General features: G+C 44.1%; 2 protein-coding genes across 2 annotated transcripts in view; one reads left to right on the top strand and one right to left on the bottom strand.

The window, feature by feature from the left end:
* NUP210 (nucleoporin 210) overlaps positions 1–19,021 on the top strand; it is a 187,836-nt gene that overhangs the window by 134,215 nt on the left and 34,600 nt on the right. The window lies entirely within an intron of this gene.
* LOC137532318 (E3 ubiquitin-protein ligase TRIM11-like) lies at positions 6,537–8,544 on the bottom strand. Its single transcript, XM_068252730.1, has one exon. The coding sequence runs from the start codon at positions 8,517–8,519 to the stop codon at positions 6,960–6,962; it is 1,560 nt and encodes a 519-aa protein (XP_068108831.1). The 5' UTR covers positions 8,520–8,544; the 3' UTR covers positions 6,537–6,959.

The raw sequence follows: 19,021 nt of genomic DNA, 5'->3' as shown, positions 1-19,021 counted from the left end.
CCGATTCCAGACCCTAAAATCCGGAAGTAATCATAACGCCAGGAAGGTTAAAGAGAACCAGAGAAGAAATGAAGGAAAGGTTTTATACATACCTGGGGCTTCCTCCAGCCCCGTACGCACGGATCACTCCCACGCCGCCGTCCTCCACTGCCTGTATGTGCCGGTACCGGGTCCCGTAGTTTCGGCCAGTCAGCGGCTGCACGCGGCCAATTGTCCGCATCACAGGGGCTCCCTTCATACCCTTACGCGTGCGGCTGCATACTGCGCACCCGCATGCGTAAGGGTATGCCGTGAACCCCTGTGCATGCGGACAATTGGCCGCATCCGCCGGAAGTGACGGAACCCGGTACCGCCGATACAGGAAGCGGAGGATGGCGGCGTGGGAGCGATCCAGGCTTCTGGGGCTGGAAGAAGCCCCAGGTATGTATGAAACCTTTTCCTATTTTAGGTTTTGATTCGTCTCTGGTTCCCTTTAGGGATATTTGTGGCGGCCTGCCTGTCCTCAGAAGAGAGTCTGATTGTTAATTTGCTCTCTTAAGGCAGGGAACACACTTGACTGTTTTCGTACGCGTCTTCTGCACAGAAAAACTGAGTACTCATGTTAATCGATGGGATAGTGCACACTTAATGTTTTTTGCACGCAGAAAAAAACCTGACATTCTGCATCATGATTCTGCACATTTTGTCAGTTTTCTCTATCCATTACATCAGCTGCTGTGAAAAAAACACACGTTTTCCTGCATAGAAACACACGTGTGCAGAAAACTGAGGCAAGTGTGTTCCCTGCCTGAATCGTATTATAAGTCTGTACATAGCCTGGTGCTGAGAAGAGGTGATGTAGACACCTGCTTGTGTTTACATCAGAGACGGGCATATTCGCACTCCTTGCTGCTTGATGTCATCTGAGGTTGGGTGTGGCCCATCCTATGCACTGTATGTTTTTACATGTGGTTATAGCTGGGAATTTTTGCTTTCATCTGCTGTCACTGGCGTAACCATAGGGGGCCTGCAGGGGTTGCAGCATGAGGGGAGAGCTATGGCCGCATTCGGTGGGGGTGACCCCCCCCCTCACCTCGGGCTCTCCCCTCTGCGCTCTCCTCCAGCATCAATACATTTGGGTATGCGGGCAGTGGCATTACATACCTTCCGTGCGCTCCAGCGTGGAAGTTCCTCTATCTAGCCTCTGACGTGACTTCCGGTATAAACAGGAAGTTGCGTCAGAGGCTAGATAGAGGAACTTCCACGCTGGAGCGAATGTGGCCATAGCTCTCCCCTCATGCTGCGACCCCTCCAGCCCCCAAAACGGCCCCGAGCGGGCCCCGGGGGGGGGGGGACGCTCAGAAATTCTGCAGGGGAGCCTGGTGGGGCCTAGTTACGCCCCTGCTGTGCAGGGTTTTTTTACACATCACTAAATAAACACATACTTTTAATCACGCAAATGTGCGCACCTGATTTTATAAATCTATTTCCAGTATTGCTGTGTTTGGTCTGATCTGTGCTCTGAACCACTCCATGCGCTATACAGCAAGTCACTGAGGAAGATGCTGTGCATGGCTGGCAGCCGTTACTGAGATGGAAGTGTTTACTGCTAGTAGCTGTGTATGCAGGCCATCCCCGCACATGGAAGCACCCCCCTCCGCAAAGGGAGCAATAAACAGTATTTTCTGCTATATGCAGACTTGAGACAGAAAGGATTCTGGTTATTATAGCACCTAGCTGTATACAGTAGAGTCCCTCTATAGTAAGCTTCAAGGGACCTGGCCAAGTAGTTTTATATATCCGACTTTCTCATACATTAGATATTTATACAGATGCATTTGCTGGGACCTCAGGACTGAGTTTACTATTTAAGAGTTTACAATAATTAGATTATATTGTATTGGTCTAAACACTTTTCAGATTAAAACATTTTAGCAACTTACGAGTGAAGTTGAAAGATGACACAGTTCATGAATTTAAATTACAAAATGACTATGAATACACTATGACTATGGTAGGATTAGATTGTGAGCTCCTCTGAGGACAGTCAGTGACATGACTATGTACTCTGCACAGTGCTGCAGAAGATGTCAGTGCTATATAAATACATAATAATAATATGGTAGGACATTGGACCATGACTATGGTAGGATTAGAGTGTGAGCTCCTCTGAGGACAGTCAGTGACATGACTATGTACTCTGTGTAATGTGCTGCAGGAGAGGTCAGTGCTATATAATAAGTGTGTGTGTGTGTGTGTGCGTGGCAATCACGCGAAAACTGCTTGACCGATTTGAACGAAACTTGGTACACAGATCCCTTACTACCTGGGATGATAGGCTCTGGGGGTCTCGCGGCCCCCCTGCACACGTGGGCAGAGCTACAAACAGCCAATCAAATTTCACCCATTCAAGTCAATGGAAAAAATGTAAAAGGCTGCCATTCTCACAGTAAACAAGCCAGAGTCCCCACACTTGGCACAGTTGGTCACTTGGTGACCGAGGTTACAAATCCAGGAAAAGTGGGCGGAGCATAAAACAGCCAATCAAATTTCAGCCGTTCATTTTAAATGGGAAAATGTAAACTGCAGCCATTCTAATACTGTTAATGGCAGGGGTCTCAAACTTGCCACAGTTGGTCACTGGGTAAATGCGATTAAGATGCAAGAAAGTGGGTGGAGCCTACAACAGCCAATCAAAATTCACCTATTGAGTTTCAAGGGGAATATTTAAACTGCTGCCATTTTTACACTGTTAATGGCAGAGGCTTCAAACTTGCTATAGTCGGTCTTTGGTTGACTGGGGTCCAAATTCACAAAAGGGGCGGAGTCACAAACAGCCAATCAGATTTCCTTGGTGGATAAACTGCTTCCATTCACACATTTTTGATGCCAGGAACCCGAAAGCTCACAAACTTGGTCACTGGGTGACTGTGTGTCAAGGTTACAAAAAGTGGGCGGAGCCAAAAACTAATTTTACTGGAAAATATAAACTGCAGCCATTCTTACACCGTTAATGGCAGTGTTCTCAAACTTTGCACTCTTGGTCACTGGGTGAATGAGATTAAGAATTTGGAAGGTAGGTGGAGCCTAAAACAGCCAATAAAAATTCACCTTTCGATTTTCAAAGGGAATATTTAAGCTGCTACCATTCTTATACTGTTAATAGCAGATGCCTCACACCTGGTACAGTTGGTCACTGGGTGATTAGGGTACAAATTCCAAAAGGGGGCGGGGCCACAAACTGCCAATCATATTTATTTTTCAATGGGAATATACAAAGTATTGATACCAAGGACCCCAAAGCTGAAAAACTTGATAATTGGGTGACTGTATGTCAAGGTTAGAAAAAGTGGGTGGTGCCAACAACTACATTTTTTACATGGCAGGGTTCCCAAACTTTACACAATTGGCCACTAGGTGACTGGGATGAATATTCAGAAAGTGGGTGGAGCCTACAACAGCCAATCAAAATTCACCTATTGATTTTCAAGGGGAATATTTACATTGCTACCATTCTTACACTGTTAATGGCAAAGGCCTCAAACCCGATACAGTCAGTCATTGGGTGACTGGGGTCCAAATTTAGGAGGGGTGGAGACACAAACAGCCAATCAGATTTGTTGGGTTGGTTTCAGCCATTCTGTTATTGGCAGGGTTCTCAAACTTGACACAGTTGGTCACTGGGTGACTGGGACTAATATTCAGGAAAGTGGGTGGAGCCTACAGCAGCCAATCAAAATTCACCTGTTTATTTTCAAGGGGAATATTTACATTGCTGCCATTCATGCACTCTTAATTGCAGAGGCCTTAAATCTGGTACAGTCAGTCACTGGGAGACTGGGGTTTACATTCTGAAGGGGGCGGGCCAAAAGAGCCAATCAGATTTGTTTAATTTCAATGGTAAAATGCAACTTATTGATGCCAAAGACCCCACAGCTTATAAACTTGGTCATTGAGTGAGTGCATGTCAAGGTTAGAAATAGTGAGCGGAGCCAAAAACAACTAACTTTTTACATGGGAAAATATCAACTGCAGCTATTCTTACACTGTTAATGGCAGGGTTCTCAAACTTGACACAGTTGGTCACTGGGGGACTAGGATTAATATTCGGAAAAGTAGGTGGAGCCTACAAGAGCCAATCAAAATTCACCTATTGATTTTTAAGGGGAATATTGAAACTGCAGCCATTCTTACACTGTTAATGGCAGAGGCCTCAAACCTGCTGCAGTCGGTCGTTAAGTGTCTGGGGTTCAAATTCAGTAAAGGGGCGGAGCCAAAAACAGCCAGATTTCTTTGCTGGATAAACTGCTTCCATTAGCACAATTTTGATGCCAGGAGCTCAAAGGCTCACAAACTTGGTCATTGGGTGACTGTGTGTCCCGGTTACAAAAAGTGGGCGGAGCCAAAAACAAATTTCACTGGGAAAATGTAGACTGCAGTCCTTACACGGTTTATGGCAGGGTTCCCAAACTTTGCCCAGATGGTCACTGGGTGACTGAGATTAATATTCAGGGAAGTGGGTGGAGCCTATAATAGCCTATCAAAATTCACCTGTTGATTTTCAAGTGGAATATTTAAATTGCTGCCATTTCTACACTGGTAATAGCAGATGCCTCAAACCTGCTACAGTTGGTCATTGGGTGACTGGAGTTCAAATGCTGGAGAGGGGCGCGGCCACAAACAGCCAATCTAATTTGTTTAATTTCTATGGGAATATACAAATTATTGATGCCAAGGACCCCAAAGCTCACAAACTTGGTCATTGAGTGTTTGTGCGTTAGGGTTAGAAAGTGGGCGGAGCCAACACCAGTCAAATACATATCCGGGCAACGCTGGGTCATCAGTGGGTGGAGACAAATACAAATTTCACTGGAAAATGTAAACTGCAGCCATTCTTACACTGGTAATGGCAGGGTTCTTAAACTTTGCACAGTTGGTCACTGGGAGACTGGGTATATGTAGAAAAGTGGGTGGAGCCTACAAAAGTGAATCAAACTTCACCTATTGCTTTTCAAGGGGAATATTTAATTACTACCACTCTTGCACTGTTAATGGCACAGGCCTCAAACCTGGTACAGTTGGGCATTGGGAGACTGGGGTTCAAATTCAGAAAAGGGGGTGGAGCCACAAACAGTTAATCAGATTTTTTTCATTTCAATGCAATTTATTGATACAAAGACCACAAAGCTCACAAACTTGGTCATTGAGTAATTGTGTGTTAGGGTTAGAAAAAGTGGGTGGAGCCGGCACCAGCCAAATACATACCCGTGCAACGCCGGGTCATCAGCTAGTATATAATAATAATATGGTAGGACATTACACTATGACTATGGTAGGATTAGATTGTGAGCTCCTCTGAGGACAGTCAGTGACATGACTATGTACTCTGTAATGTGCTGCAGAAGATGTCAGTGCTATATAAATACATAATAATAATAGTATGGTTGGACATTAGACTATGACTATGGTAGGATTAGATTATGAGCTCCTCTGAGGACAGTCAGTGACAGGACCATGTACTCTGTAATGTGCTGCAGAAGATGTCAGTGCTATATAAATACGTAATGGTAAGCGATTGCAGTAAAAAAAAAAAAAATCTGTCTCTCTCTCTTGATTAATGACTTATTAGGGTGACAGTTTTGGGGGCTGGGCTCTGTACAGACTCTCTGAGTATCGTCTACAGGTATAATGGAAGGAAGATCATGCGACATCCGGGCTAAAGTGAGACTCTTCCTGTCAGCCAGGATCCATTGCTAAGCCTCCTGCAGCCAGTATAGCTGAAACCCCTGACCGCCTCCCACCCCACTATTTACACCCTGACACAGAGGATGGCCAAGCGAGAAGGGAGGAGGAAGTAGGAGAAAGAATCTTGTACTATATGCCGGTCACTGCAACCCTAGCCTGGGTCATATCCGGACATAGCAAAGCCTTGGAGAATGTTGTACCAAACATAACTGTCTACACAGCAGTACCTCCTGCTATGTTGTGGGGATCACTCCAGCCATGGCCTGGGTCATATTAGGACAGACTGCTGATTGGGGAATGCTTATTTTATTTGTAATGGCTCTTAAGCTGCATCTACACGCGTAGATGCGGCTCCGATGTTCCTTATCAATCGAGACGCTGATGCGGCTCGATTGATAAGATCCGACAGGACGGATCTCCGCACCGCCAATTCCCCGCTCGCTCCCCGCGAGGGGACAATGGCAGGGAATCGAGTGGAAGATAAGCGGCGCCGGCGGGGACGAGCGGTGAATCGAATGCGGCGCGCGTGCGGGGACGCGGCGTGCACGCGGAAGAGGCGATCCGGCGGCTAATAGAGCCGCCGGATCGGAGCCGTATCTACGCGTGTAGATGCGGCTTTACACATGTGCACATATCCCTATAGAGTTAGTCTGCAGTGCAGTGTAATCTCATTACAGAAGCACACCTGATAAGCAGGGCTGTACAAACCTAATGAGGTGTCTGAAGCTCCCCCTGCTGGACACAGTCAGTAAATATTTATATTCATGAGTCATGCTTCTTGTTAATCTCCTTTATAACATTTTATTTGTGGATTTTAAAATGAATCGAGAATATATGAAGATACAGAAATGATTAGTTTCTTATCACAGGCAGCTCATCGCTGGAAGTAATACAGAGAATAGAGATTATCAGTGACAGAGAAACAAATCCTACCTAATAATTGGCAAGTGTATCTGCGTCCCAAGTCCCTGTGTCAGTGCTTTTTCCTCTCTGCGCATGTGCCGGGACGCAGAGCTACTGCCGAGAGCTCGGGGGAATGACGCGCGGCAGAGGACGGGTCCTGAAGGGGGGGCAGGGAGAGAGACCAGTCTCGGGGGGGGGGGGGGGGGGAGAGATATTTACGGATTCAGGACAGAAACCATGAATTGTCCCTGGAAATCAGACAGCTAGTAATTAATGGCAAGACAATCAGCCAATCACAATCCTCTCCCTGTGATGTCACCAGTGGGCGGAGCTCACACTCCCTGACTCCCCCCAGATATCTTTATACAACCATCCCATACACATAACCCAGCATGGAGGGGCTCAGTGAAGGTGGCAGTGAAGGTGTGGAGGTGTCTGATGGGGTCACACAGGGCATAAAAGGAGATCTGCCCGGCCTCATAATCCAGATATATCCTGACTCTATCACTGGGGATCCCATCAGGTAACTGGATATCTTCACTGTCATGTCTAACTGAGTACTGATTATCATCATCCCCACTGACCAAACCCCAGGACTTATTACCTCCAATCCGTGACTGCCCTCCTCTCCTGTCTATACTGGGGTAACACATCCCGACTATCCACCAATCTGATCCCCCAACATCCACTTCCCAGTAATGTTGCCCTGAGGAAAAACTCCGGCTGCTCAACACCTGAGGAAAAACCTGAAATCTCTCTGGTGTTTCTGGGCGGTTCTGCTCTATATGTGACCAGGAGGCAGTTTTCCTGTCATCTGATATATGTAGATTATTACTAGCTGTGGTTACATCCAGTAATATGTCTGCAGGCTGTATATAGATTCCCCCAGTTACCCCAGACATGATATCAGCCAGTCCTGTGTGTAATGTGTGTGAGATGCCGGCCACATCCAGATCCCCTCCATCATGGAGCTGCTTATCATGTCTGTCCTCCGTGTCACACAAGTCACCTGTGTCTGATTCCTGTAAGACAGTCAGTGGATCAGTCATGTGACACAGCTCCTCAATGTGACGCATCTTCCTGGACAGCTCCGCCTTCTTTATCTCCAGCTGCCTGATGATGTCATCATAGTGTTGTACCCGCTTTGTGATGTCACTCAGGACTCTCTTCTCCAGCTCCTCCAGCCGTCTCCTGAGGTCTCTAAACAGGGCAGTGACTCTCTCTGCTTCACCATCTGCTTTTTCTTGTGCTTTTCTCCTGCCTTCCTCCAGACTCTGGACTCTTTTCTCAGCCTCCTTTTCATCTGTCATCAGCGTCTGCAGATCATTCCTCAGCTTCTTCTTCTTCTCTTCAGAGGCCTCATCCAGTGACATCATCTTATGTCCTACATGTCCCCCAATCACAGTGCAGGACACGCAGACACATGAGGCATCCTCAGTGCAGTAATACTCCAGGATCTTCTTATGGACGGAGCATTTCCTGGTCTCCGGGGAGGTGGTGGGGGCACATAAGACGTGTTCTGGTGCCTTGCTGTGGACTCTCAGGTGATTATCACACAGAGAAGCGTCACACAGCACACAGGACATAACAGCAGGTACAGGAGAGTCCACACAGTAAGTACAATGGACTCCGGCCTCCTCCTGATCTGGCTGAGTAGACAGGAAACGCTCTGCTATGTTCCTCAGAGCAATGTTCCTGTGTAATCCAGGCCGCTCCTTGTACTTCTCTCTACATTCAGGACAGGAATAACCTGCAGACCCCTCCTGTGAGTCCAGCACACGCTCAATACAGACCCGGCAGAAGTTGTGACCACATCTCAGCATTACAGGATCTGTATAAATGGTCAGACAGACGGGACACTCCAGCTCCTCGCTCAGATCAGCAGACGCCATCGCTGGCAGCAGGACAGGAAACCAACGTGAAGGTCTCTGATTCTCGGAATCCAGAACAACCAGTTACTTATTATTTGCCTGGGGGAGGGGTGACCGCAAAGTTGCGTTTTTGTTTTTTGTTGTTTTTTTTATGTGCAGCACAGAGACATACTGGATTACACTCCCTCCGTACAGCACTAGCTTCCTGGTCTAAACTAGGACTCAATCTGCATGGAGTTTGCATATTGTCCTACTGTAATAGACACTATAGCAAGGATTACACTGTGAGCCCCTCTCAGGGATTGTCAGTAACATGACTATACACTGTGACTATAGAAAATAATTATGGTAGGATTAGAGTGTGAGCTCCTCTGAGGACAGTCAGTGACATGACTATGTATTCTGTAATGTGCTGCAGAAGATGTCAGTGCTGTATAAATACATAATAATAATATGGTAGGACATTACACTATGACTATGGTAGGATTAGAGTGTGAACTCCTCTGAGGACAGTCAGTGACATGACTATGTACTCTGTAATGTGCTGCAGGAGATGTCAGTGCTATATAAATACATAATAATAATATGGTAGGACATTAGACTATGACTATGGTAGGATTAGAGTGTGAGCTCCTCTGAGGACAGTCAGTGACATGACTATGTACTTTGTAATGTGCTGCAGAAGTTGTCAGTACTCAGGGCCGGATTTACAGTTCAGGAGCCTGTAGGCACATAAGCTCCAGTGCCCTAAACTCCACCCCCAAACAGGCCACACCCCCAATGCCACGCCCCTTTTAATAAAACTACACAAGTAATACAAATATTACCAAAGACAAGTACCAACAATGCGCAGATATTACTAACGACTAAGGGAATTTACCAAATTTAGGCTACTACTAGGAAAAGACAGTGGTGGTAGGTGGGTGGGAGAGCACAGCAGGTAGGTATAAAGGGCACAGAGAGTAGTCAGCGGGGGTAGGTAGGTGGGATAGCACAGCAAGTGGGTATAGACAGCACAGAGAGGGGTCAGTGGGGGTAGGTAGGTGGAAGGATGCAGAAGGTAGGTGCAGAGAGCAGTAAGTCAGGGTAGGAAAGTTGGTAGGTGGGAGGTTAGAGCAGGTAGAGGAGGGAAGTCAGCGAACGGACCTGAACTCAGAACTTCCTCTGTGCTTTAAAAGATACGTAACAGCATAAGAACCATTAAAGAATAACGATTTTGTTACAGCTGATACAAATACTAAAATACATCACCAGTGTTTCTACTTCCTGCTTCCATGGAAGAAGACATTTTGATAACATCCTGTGCTTACTAATGAGCTTATCTGCCGTGGCAGTCAGGTGGAACAGGGGAGAGATCAAGTACAATTTTGTGATTAGACACAAATAATGGAGAATTAAGCAGCCCATACACTCAGCCGATTTTCTGGCCGACCGATCGATCGCGGTCGATCGATCGATCGATCGCAAATCGGTTGGCCAATCGACCGATCGGCCGATTTCGATCGATTTCGATGGATTTCCATCGAACTAGCAGGGTGGAAAATTTAGGTCGATCTGATGAGATTGCTTATCAGTTTGCATTGGCCTTAATGGAAATCTGATGGCAAAAAAATGCCATCAGATCGAATTTCAACAGATTTCAAACTGAAATCTATTGGAATTCTATCCTGGTAAAAAATGTTCTAAAAACGCATCAGATAGATCATCAGATGCATTTCTTATCTGTCTGCTGCCAATCTGACGAGTGTATGGGCACCTTAACACAGGCTTAGCTCTAAATACTTACAGCAGGGTGCAGGGTTTCCCTTCTGTCCTGTGTAAGAGATCAAGTACTGAGAGGGTATTAGCAAGGCTACACCCTCTACTTACATACAGGCTGCATTTCTCTGTCCTGGGCAAGAGTTCAGGTCCACTTTATGGCAGTAGCAGCTCCCCCAGGTGTCTGAGTGGGCGGGGCTCCAGGTGGAGTTGGGGGACGGTCAGTAAGTCCTTCTTCTGCCCAATATCTCGAGTGGCCGAGAGAGACTGGGGGGGGGGGGGGGCAGTTGGAGAAGAAGTACTTGGGTTGTGGAGAAGACCCAGTGGCAGCAGGGACATCCTGCAGTCCTTCAGCAAGAGGGAGAGACCCATTTCAAAGGACGCTCCATGCGTCCAGCATTGACGACACTCAGCTGCGCCCCCTACATCCTCTCTATGGTCAAGCGCTGTAACCATGGAGAAGACGCAGGGGGCGCTGCTAGGTGACGTAAACGCTGGACGCATGGAGCAGGAGAGCAGAAGGTCGGCTGGGGCGGATCTTTTTGCCTACCTGCGCTGCTGATGGATTAGTCCTCTATCCCCTTCGATCATGGCTCTGGGCGTACCAGCGCATCCAGGCAGGCTAATTTCGCTGGTAATTGGGTCCAGTCCTTTGCCAACGTGGTTTGCCACACTCCCAGGACTCCAGCCGGCAACAGACAGAAACCATTGCGCTGCCCCCCCCCCCCCCCCCCCCCCCCCCCCGCCGCCTATGCACGCAGCCTGCTGTTCACTTGCAGCGCTGCGTGCAGGCATGAATAGGGCGGGTGGTGGGCGGGGAGAGTGGCATGTAATGACAGATACTGTGTGTGACTAGCCGCCCGCCCCTCACTGTAGTTGCGGATCATGGTGCACGGAGGAGGCGGCGGGCGGCGCTGGTATTAGTGTTGTGTTTTTAATTTTAATAAGACCTGATTTAACCCCGCCCTTTGCCCAATCATGCGCCTGTCGGCACGTGCCTAGTGTGCCTTATGGTAAATCCGGCCCTGTCAGTACTATATAAATGCATAATAATAATATGGTAGGACACTAGACTATGACTATGGTAGGATTAGAGTGTGAGCTCCTCTGAGGACAGTCAGTGACATGACTATGTAATCTGTAAAGTGGATCGGTGTTCTGGTTGTTTAGGTTTTCTCCAGCTTGAACTCTCTGATGTGAGCAGTGATTTTTAATCTATATATATATATATATATATATATATATATATATATATATTCGTGTGTGTATGTGCCGCGATCACTCGAAAACGGCTTGACTGATTTGAACGAAACTTGGTACGCAGATCCCTTACTACCTGGGATGATATGTTCTGGGGGTCTCGCGGCCCCCCTGCACACCTGGGCGGAGCTATAAACAGCAAATCAGATTCCACCCATTCAAGTCAATGGAAAAAATGTAAAAGGCTGCCATTCTCACAGTAATCAAGCCAGAGTCCCCACACTTGGCACAGTTGGTCACTTGGTGACCGAGGTTACAAATCCAGGAAAAGTGGGCGGAGCATAAATCAGCCAATCAAATTTCAGCCGTTCATTTTAAATGGGAAAATGTAAACTGCAGCCATTCTTACACTGTTAATCGCAGGGTTCTCAAACTTGGCACATTTGGTCACTGGGTGAATGCGATTAAGATTCAAGAAAATGGGTGGAGCCTACAACAGCCAATCAAAATTCACCTATTGATTTTCAAGGGGAATATTTAAATCGCTGCTCTTCTTACACTTTTAATGGCAGAGGCTTCAAACTTGCTACAGTCGGTCATTGGGTAACTGGGGTCCAAATTCACTAAAGGGGCGGGGCCACATACAGCCAATCAGATTTCCTTGGTGGATAAACTGCTTCCATTCACACATTTTTGATGCCAGGAACCTGAAAGCTCACACACTTGGCCATTGAGTGACTGTGTGTCAAGGTTACAAAAAGTGGGTGGAGTCAAAACAACTTTTACTGGGAAAATATAAACTGCAGCCATTCTTACACCGTTTAGGGCAGGGTTCTCAAACTTTGCACAGTTGGTCATTGGGTGACTGAGATTAAGATTTTGGAAGGTGGGTGGAGCCTACAACAGCCAATAAAAATTCACCTTTTGATTTTCAAAGGGAATATTTCATCTGCTACCATTCTCTTATACTGTTTAAAGCAGACTCCTCAAACCTGGTACAGTTGGTCACTGGGTGATTAGGGTCTAAATTCAGAAAGGGGGCGGAGCCACAAACAGCCAGATTTGTTTATTTTTCAATGGGAATATACAAAGTATTGATACCAAGGACCCCAAAGCTGATAAACTTGATAATTGACTGACTATATGTCAAGGTTTGAAAAAGTGGGCGGTACCAACAACTACATTTTTAACATGGCAGGGTTCCCAAACTTTACACAATTGGCCACTGGGTGACTGGGATGAATATTCAGAAATGTGGGTGGAGCCTACAACAGCCAATCAAAATGTACCTATTGATTTTCAAGGGAATATTCACACTGCTACCATTTTTACACTGTTAGTGTCAGAGGCCTCAAACCTGATACAGTCAGTGACTGGGTAACTGGGGTCCAAATTCACTAAAGGGGTGGAGCCACAAACAGCCAATCAGATTTGTTAGATTGATTTCAGCCTGTTATTCTGTTATTGGCAGGGTTCTCAAACGTGACACAGTTGGCCACTGGGTGACTGGGACTAATATTCAGAAAAGTGTGTGGAGCCTAAAAATGCCAATCAAAAATCACATGTCACTTTTCAAGGAGAATATTAAAATTGCTGCCATTCTTGCACTGTTAATGGCACAAGCCTCAAACCTGGTACAGTTGGTCATTGGGTCACTGGCGTTCAAATTCAGAAAAGGGGACAGAGCCTCAAACAGTCAGATTTGTTTCATTTCATGGGAAAATACAAAATATTGTTGCCAAGGACCCCAAAGCTCACAAACTTGGGCATTGAGTAGTGACTTTGTGTCCAGGTTGCAAAAAGTGGGCGGAGCCAAAAACAAATTTCACTTTGAAAGTGTAAACTGCAGCCCTTCTTACACTGTTTATGGCAGGGTTCTCAAACTTTGCCCAGATGGTCACTGAGTGACTGAGATTAATATTCAGGGAAGTGGGTGGAGCCTATAATAGCCAATCAAAATTCACCTGTTGATTTTCAAGTGGAATATTTAAATTGCTGCCATTTTTACACTGTTAATAGCAGATGCCTCAAACCTGCTACAGTTGGTCATTGGGTGACTGGGGTTCAAATGCTGGAGAGGGGTGGAGCCACAAACAGCGTATCTGATTTAATTTCTATGGGAATATACAAATTATTGATGCCAAGGACCCCAAAGCTCACAAACTTGGTCATTGAGTGTGCGTTAGTGTTAGAAAGTGGGCGGAGCCAACACCAGTCAAATACATATCCGGGCAGCGCCGGGTCATCAGTGGGTGGAGACAAATACAAATTTCACTGGGAAAATGTAAACTGCAGCCATTCTTACACTGTTAATGGCAGGGTTTTTAAACTTTGCGCAGTTGGTCACTGGGTGACTGGGATTAATATTCAGAAAAGTGGGTGGAGCCTACAAAAGTGAATCAAACCTCACCTATTGCTTTTCAAGGGCACGGGACTCAAACCTGGTACAGTTGGTTATTGGGTCACTGGGGTTCAAATTCAGAAATGGGGTGGAGCCACAAACAGCCAATCAGATTTGTTTTATTTCAATGCAAACTGATGCCAAAGACCCCAAAAGCTAACAAACTTGGTCAGTGAGTAATTGTGTGTTAGGGTTAGAAAAAGTGGGCGAAGCCAACACCAGCCAAATACATTCCCGGGCAACGCCTGGCAATCAGCTAGTATATGTATATAAAATCGTGTGTGTGTGTGTGTGTGTGTGTGTGTGTGTGTGTGTGTGTGTGTGTGTGTGTGTGTGTGTGTGTGTGTGTGTGTGTGTGTGTGTGTGTGTGTGTGTGTGTGTGTGTGTGTGTGCCGCGATCAGGCAAAAACGCCTTGACCGATTTGAACGAAACTTGGTACACAGATCCCTTACTACCTGGGATGATATGTTCTGGGGGTCTCGCGGCCACCAAGCACACGTGGGCGGAGCTACAAACAGCAAATCAGATTCCACCCATTCAAGTCAATGGAAAAAATGTAAAAGGCTGCCATTCTGCCAGTAATCAAGCCAGAGTCCCCACACTTGGCACAGTTGGTCACTTGGTGACCGAGGTTACAAATCCAGGAAAAGTGGGCGGGGCATAAAACAGCCAATCAAATTTCAGCCGTTCATTTTAAATGGGAAAATGTAAACTGCGGCCATTCTTACACTGTTAATCACAGGGTTCTCAAACTTGGTCACTGGGCGAATAAGATTAACATTCAGGAAAGTGGGTGGAGCCTACAACAGCCAATCAAAATTCACCTATTGATTTTCTAGGTGAATATTTAAACTGCTTCCATTCTTACACTGTTTATGGCAGAGGCTTCAAACTTGCTACAGTCAGTCATTGGGTGACTGGGGTCCAAATTCACAAAAGGGGCGGGGCCACAAACAGGCTATCAGATTTCCTTGGTGGATAAACTGCTTCCATTCACACATTTTTGATGCCAGGAACCTGAAAGCTCACAAACTTGATCATTTAGTGACTGTGTGTCAAGGTTACAAAAAGTAGGCGGAGCCAAAAACTAATTTTACTGGAAAAAATATAAACTGTAGCCATTCTTACACAGTTAATGGCAGGGTTCTCAAACTTTGCACAGTTGGTCACTGGGGGAATGAGATTAAGATTTTATTAGGTAGGTGGAGCCTACAACAGCCAATAAAAATTCACCTTTTGATTTTCAAAGGGAATCTTTAAGCTGCTACCGTTCCTATACTGTTAATAGCAGATGCCTCAAACCTGGTACAGTTGGTCACTGGGTGATTAGGGTTCAAATTCAGAAAGGGGGCGGGGCCACTAACAGCCAATCAGGTTTATTTTTCAATGGGAATATACAAACTATTGATACCAAGGACCCAAAGCTGATTAACTTGATAGAGCGACTGTATGTCAAGGTTAGAAAAAGTGTTGACGACAGGAACCCAAAAGCTCACAAACTTGGTCATTGAGTGACTATGTGTCAAGGTTACAAAAAGTGGGTGGAGTCAAAAACAGATTTTTCTCCAGCCCTTCTTCACTGTTAATGGCAGGGTTCTCAAACTTTGCACAGCTGGTTAGTGGGTGACTGGGATAATATTCTGAAAAGTGAGTGGAGCCTTAAAGCCAATCAAAATCACCTGTTGATTTTCAAGGGGAATATTAAAATTGCTGCCATTCTTGCACTGTTAATGGCACAAGCCTGGTACAGTTAGTCATTGGGGTTCAAATTCAGAAAAGGGGACAGAGCCACAAACTGTTTCATTTCTTGGGAAAATACAAATTATTGATGCCAAGTGACCCCAAAACTCACAAATTTGGTCATTGAGTGACTGTGTGTCCAGGTTACAAAAAGTGGGCGGAGCCAAAAACAAATTTCACTGGGAAATGTAGACTGCAGTCCTTACACTGTTTATGGAAGGGTTCCGAACTTTGCCCAGATGGTCACTGGGTGACTGAGATTAATAATCAGGAAAGTGGTGGAGCCTTAAAGCCAATCAAAATGCACTTGTTGATTTTCAAGGGGAATATTTAAATTGCTGCCATTCTTGCACTGTAAATGGCACAGGCCTCAAACCTGGTACAGTTTGTCATTGGGTGACTGGGGTTCAAATTCAGAAAAGGGGGTGGAGCCACAAACAGCCCATCAGATTTTTTCATTTCAATGCTAATTATTGATGCCAAAGACCACAAAGCTCACAAACTTGGTCACTGAGTACAATAAGGGAAAGAGGCGCCCTGATTTGAATAAAAGCTTTTAAAACCAGTTTAAAAACGAAAAAGAAAAATGAGGTATCTTACCTCAATGACGAAATCTCTGTAAACTTACAAAAGATTTTTATTTGAGCACAGGCAACGCGTTTCGCGGGTCTGAGCCCGCTTCCTCAGGCCAATACAGTGCCTAGAACAGCAGAAGAAGAGTTCCTCAATGTACATACATATACATATTTCATAAAAAATTATAAAAAGAATAACGGTCAGAGTACATATATAAATGAATAAATAGCATAACATGAATTTAATTTGGCAGATTTATCCATGCCCTAATAGTTGATTCCATGCTGTGCATTTGCAAACGCATATTTATGCGCACGCACACACACATCAAAGAGAACACACTACTGTGTCTCATATCTAAGGGCAAACTTGATGGTTTAGTCTAAGCCTCCATTTGCCGTAATGCACAATACCATTATTATTATGCACCTTCTAGATGAATGATAAATATATAATATATATAGATATATATATATATATATATATGGAAAAAAATAAATTATATACAGACCAAGGAAAAAAAAAAAAAAAAAAAAAAAAAAAAGGTGGGGGGGGGGGGGGGGTGGTGTTTCCATTGATGATAATGTAATAATAATAAATAATAATAATAATGCATCATCAATTAAAAAGAACTAGGAACATAGTGGATAGTATTCTAAAATTAGCCATGCGCCCATAGGAATGATATAATATAAAACACAGATATCTAGCAATGTATAAAAAATATAAACATATATATACACATATATATACATATATACATATACATACACATACATACACACACAACAACATAGGAAATACTAAAAACTTGGCCAGTTCTAAACAAAGACAAAATCCAGGCAGCGCTGCAAGCATTTCACAGTGTTGCTCTGCATAAGTAAAAGGAACTGGTCACCTGACTTTTAAAAGCATTGCAGTACATTGTGCACAGCATAATACATGTTCAGTCAGCAGGGGGAGTAAAAAGGCAGGATACAATGGAGACCAGAAAACAACGTTGTAATACTTACCAAATGACAGAAATCATGTAGCATAGGGAGCCTCTACAGACATTCCCTGTCTCTGCATTATATAACCTTACTTGATTTGTTTAAGCAGCTGCAGGTCTGCACACTCTCAGCAGATTAGGGAAGGGGAGGTGTGCGTGATGATGTAATCACAGGAAGTAGTGGTGGGGCCATATTGGAAAGGGGCATAGCATAGGAAAGGCAATGTATTTTGCCAGTCCTACGCTAGATTCATAGAAAAGATAGGACCAGGAGTTGATGTATTAAATTATTTGGCCACTAGATGGCGATGGGACTTTCTCATTAGCATCTAATTGCTAGTGGGACTGGATTTCTGTTCTCATAGTGATAGATTTTGACAGTTAGTTGGTGAAAGACAAAATATATATTAAAATACATTGGCGCAATAGTGGATTATTTAGATAAATATCTAATAGTTAGTGGTAAAAATAGTGATTAGATGAATTAAATTATATAGGAATCTTTGCATTAAACACGATTATACAATAAAACTGCATTGTTTTGTGGTCTCTCTGTTTAGCACATATATAATGCTCAGGACGTGTATATAATAGTTTATGTGTCACTCTCAAAATCATATGAGCGATGTCATAAGGATAAGATATTTTTATTTTTTATATTTTCCAATATGTATGAAATGTGTGCATATGAGTGGTGTAGATGAGAATGACTATGTGGTAGAATGATTTTATTGGCATAATAAAATCATTCTACCACATAGTCATTCTACATATTGGAAAATATAAAAAATAAAAATATCTTATCCTTATGACATCGCTCATATGATTTTGAGAGTGACACATAAACTATTATATACACGTCCTGAGCATTATATATGTGCTAAACAGAGAGATATATACCACAAAACAATGCAGTTTTATTGTATAATCGTGTTTAATGCAAAGATTCCTATATAATTTAATTCATCTAATCACTATTTTTACCACTAACTATTAGATATTTATCTAAATAATCCACTATTGCGCCAATGTATTTTAATATATATTTTGTCTTTCACCAACTAACTGTCAAAATCTATCACTATGAGAACAGAAATCCAGTCCACTAGCAATTAGATGCTAATGAGAAAGTCCCATCGCCATCTAGTGGCCAAATAATTTAATACATCAACTCCTGGTCCTATCTTTTCTATGAATCTAGCGTAGGACTGGCAAAAATACATTGCCTTCCTATGCTATGCCCCTTTCCAATATGGCCCCACCACTACTTCCTGTGATTACATCATCACGCACCTCCCCTTCCCTAATCTGCTGAGAGTGTGCAGACCTGCAGCTGCTTAACAAATCAAGTAAGGTTATATAATGCAGAGACAGGGAATGTCCTGTAGAGGCTCCCTATGCTACATGATTTCTGTCATTTGGTAAGTATTACAACGTTGTTTTCTGGTCTCCATTGTATCCTGCCTTTTTACTCCCCCTGCTGACTGAACATGTATTATGCTGTGCACAATGTACTGCAATGCTTTTAAAAGTCAGTGACCAGTTCCTTTTACTTATGCAGAGCAACACTGTGAAATGCTTGCAGCGCTGCCTGGATTTTGTCTTTGTTTAGAACTGGCCAAGTTTTTAGTATTTCCTATGTTGTTGTGTGTGTATGTATGTGTATGTATATGTATATGTATATATGTATATATATAGTGTATATATATGTTTATATTTTTTATACATTGCTAGATATCTGTGTTTTATATTATATCATTCCTATGGGCGCATGGCTAATTTTAGAATACTATCCACTATGTTCCTAGTTCTTTTTAATTGATGATGCATTATTATTATTATTTATTATTATTACA

The sequence above is a fragment of the Hyperolius riggenbachi genome, chromosome 9 (assembly GCF_040937935.1).
Source record: "Hyperolius riggenbachi isolate aHypRig1 chromosome 9, aHypRig1.pri, whole genome shotgun sequence".
In the NCBI taxonomy this organism is placed as follows: Eukaryota; Metazoa; Chordata; class Amphibia; order Anura; family Hyperoliidae; genus Hyperolius; species Hyperolius riggenbachi.
This window is presented reverse-complemented; position numbering and strand designations above follow the sequence as displayed.

Coding starts and splice junctions, on each gene's coding strand:
- LOC137532318 (XM_068252730.1), bottom strand. CDS start 8,519: ATGGCGTCTGCTGATCTGAGCGAGGAGCTGGAGTGTCCCGTCTGTCTG.